The 5,153-nt window shown below is 41.9% G+C and overlaps 1 protein-coding gene across 1 annotated transcript in view; it reads left to right on the plus strand.

Moving 5' to 3' along the window:
* The window catches only part of REEP3 (receptor accessory protein 3), a gene marked incomplete at its 3' end in the record, with an annotated part of 13,255 nt that extends 8,617 nt beyond the window's left edge, over positions 1-4,638 (plus strand). Inside the window, exon 5 of the mRNA XM_010136356.1 lies at positions 4,491-4,638. Within this exon, the coding sequence (XP_010134658.1) occupies positions 4,491-4,638 (148 nt within the window). The remainder of the gene's footprint in view (positions 1-4,490) is intronic.
* Positions 4,639-5,153: the final 515 nt, after the last annotated feature.

Consider the following 5,153-nt stretch of genomic DNA (forward strand, 5'->3'; position numbering starts at 1 on the left):
GGTTTTCTCCAAGGGCTGTCAGAGGAATAGGGGATTAGTATTGACGGGCCAGTTGGCTGTATCAGGGAGGCTGGAGCAGCCAGCCAGGTCAGTCTACTGACATTTGACAGAGATTGAAACCTGCTCCTCTGTAGTTACATTGCAGTGTAACTGGCAGGAGTCATGGCTTACAGCTTATGGTCCTATACTGGTATTTTTAGCTGGTACTAGTTAGCTACTGCTAATATAAAATGTAGTGTTTCAAAACCTGTTAAATAGCGTACATTAACAAAATAAATTGTGTTACTTAATGTGACAGAACAGGTATTTTTGTGAAATCCTGATTTCAGGAGACTTTGAGATGAAATATGGTCTAAGCTGACTTTTGCCTTTAGGATATAAAAATCTGCAACAAGATGCCTTTAGGGAAGTTCTCGGAGCTCTTTCAGCTCAACAGGATAAGGAATTATGGAAGTTAAATCTACGACACTGAAGTTCCACAGATCCATCTTGATGCGTCTGTTTTCTAGATCCTCTGAGATACTGGTTACCTGTACAGTTCAATTTTTGTCAACACATAAATTGTGACATCCCAGGTGAAAACCACGGGCAGGACAGCTCTAAGTTGTGAAATGCACTGTCCTTCTTTGAGGTCACAAAATACATTTGTAACGTAGTATTCGGTGGTACTGCTAGGACTAATACATTTGAGGGCGGTGTTTCTGCATGGTTCTTAGTTATCCTGGATCTGCTGTCTCTTTGCCAGAGGAATATTGTTCTAACGGCCTTGCTCCGACTTCCCCTTCGTCCCACTCAGGGCATGGCAGAGGAAGGCAGTATCTTACAGCCAGCTGTGGCATACAGCCAGTATCTCTGAGCAGCTCAGCTCAGCAGCGCTGCTGCTTTCATCCCTCCTCCCTGCTGGGCCTGCCTGGCATGCTGCAGAGGTCATTCATGGGACAGCAGTCCCTCTCCAGGTTGAGAGGGAGCAGAAGTCATTCCCTGACAGCTTGGATCGGATTGGGGAGAGAACAGCTGGGAATGTGGGTGCTGCATGCTGCAGCTCTGCAGCCTCAAAGCTCCAAGCAGCTTTGTGGATGTGGAGTCCACTGAGAACTTGTGCAGTGAAGGCAAGTGGCTTTAGTCAGTGATCCTGAACACTGAGGGGGTGCAAGTCCAATGTAACAACATAAAAAGAGTCCCCGAGGCAGACATACTCTGTGGTGTTTGTTTACAGCAGCTTTCCCTGGTTAGGTATAAAGACTATAAAAATATATGCTTGGTGACAAAATAGAGAACAGCATTTCGTATATGAGGGTCAGCTGCTGAGACAGTATCCTAATAGCTTGCTTGAGTCTGAGGCGTCCCTGGAGTAGGCTATATTTATCAAACTGGATTTGGAAACCTATTACAACTTTAATCAGTGTTTCAGATTGGTCACTAGTGATTAATGTGGTCTCTGAGAAGCGTGTAGTATGTTTTAGGAACTACTAAATAAACTCATTCTCTAAGACTTACATTTTGTTTAAGACAACACAAACTTCGTGCACGTTTTGTCTCTCTTCACTGTTCACTTACAGAAAATTTGAAGCACTGAAGTTGTTCTGTGCTTTTTTCCACTTGCATTGTAGTTTTCTATGTGTGTGTCTCAACCTTTCGTGGCTAATTTGGTAGGCGGTCTCAGGGCTGGATGCAGCCTGCTGTATTTTGTCCTTAGAGGTGGGAACTGTTGAAGTAATGGGCTATCAGTGCAGGTGTGGCAAAACTGCTCTGCCATCTTCTCGTGTGTATGGCTGGGGAGAGGTGGTGGCTGCTGCCATACCCATGGCGTGAGTGTGGAAGCAGGAGATCCCCCTTCAGCTACACCTGCGATTGGGTTGCTCTGCCTTCTGTTTTCTGAGCAAACATCTTGCTTTCTGGCTGTGGCTAGTCACCATTTGAACTTTCAAATGAGATATCAAAAGTTCTTAATCCATTAATACTCTAAGTGTGAATGTTACTCTCGCATTTCCTGCAGTAGGAGAGTATTTCATCTCACATTTCCTGCCGTAGGAGGGTATTTAATATTTTTTCATCCATACTTTTATTCTGAGCTGATAGTAGTCCAGATCCTCACAGAATGCTTTGTTGCAGCAGAAGGCAAATACCTGCTTTTTGGGGGGCATGAGGAGTGGAAGAATCTTCCTATACGTTAAGTACTGTATGAGCACTTACAAAAGTAGCGATGTCACTAGTTTATAGTCGGTTTTGTCCACACTTGGTGACTGGAGTTATGCTGAATTTATATGGTTTCTGATGAGAACCAACTGGGTTATTTTTATGTGTTCATCAGTGTTCAGTGATTAGACCTGAGTCCAGCTGAATCTCTTCAATCAGTGGACACGGACTGATCAACAGTCTGAAGCTTTACAGCGAATACTGTGAGCTGTTACTTGTTGCCAAAAGCAGGCATCCTGTCTGTCCAGTTCTCTTCTCCAGTGTCCCAGCAGCTGACTCTAAGCTCTCAGGCAGAGCTGGTTCCTGATTTGGTTTACTGTGCAAATGTTTTTCAATGCAAGAAGTGGAGTAGTGGAAGGGCTGAGAACCAACTGGGTTATTTTTATGTGTTCATCAGTGTTCAGTGATTAGACCTGAGTCCAGCTGAATCTCTTCAATCAGTGGACACGGACTGATCAACAGTCTGAAGCTTTACAGCGAATACTGTGAGCTGTTACTTGTTGCCAAAAGCAGGCATCCTGTCTGTCCAGTTCTCTTCTCCAGTGTCCCAGCAGCTGACTCTAAGCTCTCAGGCAGAGCTGGTTCCTGATTTGGTTTACTGTGCAAATGTTTTTCAATGCAAGAAGTGGAGTAGTGGAAGGGCAGGATTCCTGCTTTAGGGCAGGGCAGACCTGCTTTAAATAAGCCATTTTAGGAAATAAAATTAACTTCAGAATTTCTATAATAGTTCATCCACAGACTGTACTGTGTCCGTAGTGCGTTTTAACTCAAAGGCAAGCTATAGTTGTGTTCTTGAGAACTTTTAGTCTTCCTACTTGTACATAGGAAGGACTAGGAAAGTAAAGGCTTCTGCTCCTTGAAGAAACCCATTCTTTGTTACTGTTTAGCGGCACTGTATGAATGGTGGTGTAAGAATTAAAATAGATTCTTCTTGTCAGTCTTAGTTTTACTGTCTTAGTTTTACATGCTGTACTAATGACTAGTTATTAGAAAGTTAATATTAGGTTTCAGGCACCTCCTGCCTCCCCCATTTGGTAGCCATGCAAGCTTGAGGAGTATCACTCTGCTGTCGCTTTACTTCACATGGCTATTTTTACCGTGGAATAATTCAGGGTGCCGGTCTGCCATTTGCAAACAGTTGTTGCCATGAGAGTGGGAACAAATGGCTGTGGCTAGTGGTGCAAGAACTGCCTTGTGCTGGTGCTGTTGCAGAGAAAGGTGTGTGGAATTTTACCCAGATTGCTGCTACTGCTAGCTGATGTAATGCTCAAATGAGGAATTTTATTCAAAGGCTTATTTGTAAGAATAATACAAAAATCTTGAACCCTTGCTGAAAGTAGGATTCGTGCACGGGCTTGTCAGCCTTCCTCTGAAACAGTTATTTTTTTGTGCCTTGTGTGACAGAGAGGAAAGAATTAAATGTTACTTTAACATGACACTGAGTAATGTGCCTGTTCTTTTAGTTGCTTTTATACAGGAAATTAATCTTCACTGCTTTAATAACATAATCTGATAGAAGATGAAAGAGCTACTTGATAACCCTCCTTTCCAAAGGGGGGCTTCCTATACGTCCTATATAGGAAAGGTGTAAAGACAGAGGAGGAATACTGATGTTCAGATGGGATCAACTGTCCTTGTGTGTAGCTTAACATTTTGGGTTGGTGTTATGTCAGTAAAGCTACATGAGTACAAGAACCTGCTAGCCTGTGGTCCAGGCAGGACCTTTTGGGTTTGTGGTTTCAAGTTTCGTCAGCTAAAGCCTTTGTGGTGCTGCCAGTTTCTCAATTACTTGAGTCAATATTACAGAGTGTATTTTTAACATATTTTTCCTTTCTTATGTATATTCAGATTTATGGAGGTTAAAATATTAAAACAGAGGAAACCTTTATTTATCTTCAACCACACTTTTTAAAATGGGAGTATTTAAACCTGCCACGCTACCCAGCACTGTTAAAGAAATACCACGTTTGAAATGAATTGAGCATTTCTGATGGGTTTTTCCCTTCAAACACTTTCCCTCACCCACAAAGCCTTTATTTGCTCAGATTAAAGGAGTGAAATGAGACGTTTGTAATGAAAATGTTAGGTTATCTGTAACTGTTTTTGTCTAGTAGCAATATACAGTTAAACTTGGGTAAAAGCAATACTTAAAGCGAATGCAAACGTGCTGCATGCTTACCTTCGATGAATTTTGTAGTGCAATAAGGAAGCGTAGGCTTCAACATCTTAACCCAACTTGAACAGCAAAGTTAAACTGCTGCTTGCTTTTCAAAGATACTGTTATTTTATTTCAGAGTCAAGGTGCGATAACTGAGAAACTCAGAAGCTTCAGTATGCACGACTTGACTACTATACAAGGAGATGAGCCAGTGGGACAGAGACCCTATCAGACATTGCCAGAGGCAAAAAAGAAAACCAGAACCTCTGCAAGTGAATCTTCAGGTAAGTATCTATCTACTTTTTTCTAGCTAAAAAAACCTGATTCACCAAAGACAAAAGTAGGAAGCAGAAATGCATTTACCCCCTATAGAAAAGGCCTCAGAGAATTCCAGTTCACTTGAACAGGATTGACCTGAGCGAGATATGAATGGTTTTCTTCTCACAGCTGTTAATAGTGCAGTCGTACTGTACTCATTACTCCTCTCTTTGCCAGTTAGCAGTGAGAACTCCTTGCCAAAGTAAAGCTTGATTGGAAGAAAAAAGAATACGTGATTAAGTGGTGGTTGTGACAAATGTACAAATAGTTCAAACATGAACATTTATGGAAGCTCAATAAATAGGAAGAGAAAATTACTGGAGTTTAATTCAGTAGGTCTGTAATGATAGTTTGAAGTGGAGAATTGCTTGTGGTGATAGGAATAACAGCAGCATGAAGTTGTCATGATGGACTGATCCACATTAACACTCAGAAGATGGTGCGTGGTGACCAATGTATGTTTTTGTGGAGATATTTTATT

The sequence above is a fragment of the Buceros rhinoceros genome, unplaced genomic scaffold, assembly GCF_000710305.1.
Source record: "Buceros rhinoceros silvestris isolate BGI_N320 unplaced genomic scaffold, ASM71030v1 scaffold12825, whole genome shotgun sequence".
In the NCBI taxonomy this organism is placed as follows: Eukaryota; Metazoa; Chordata; class Aves; order Bucerotiformes; family Bucerotidae; genus Buceros; species Buceros rhinoceros.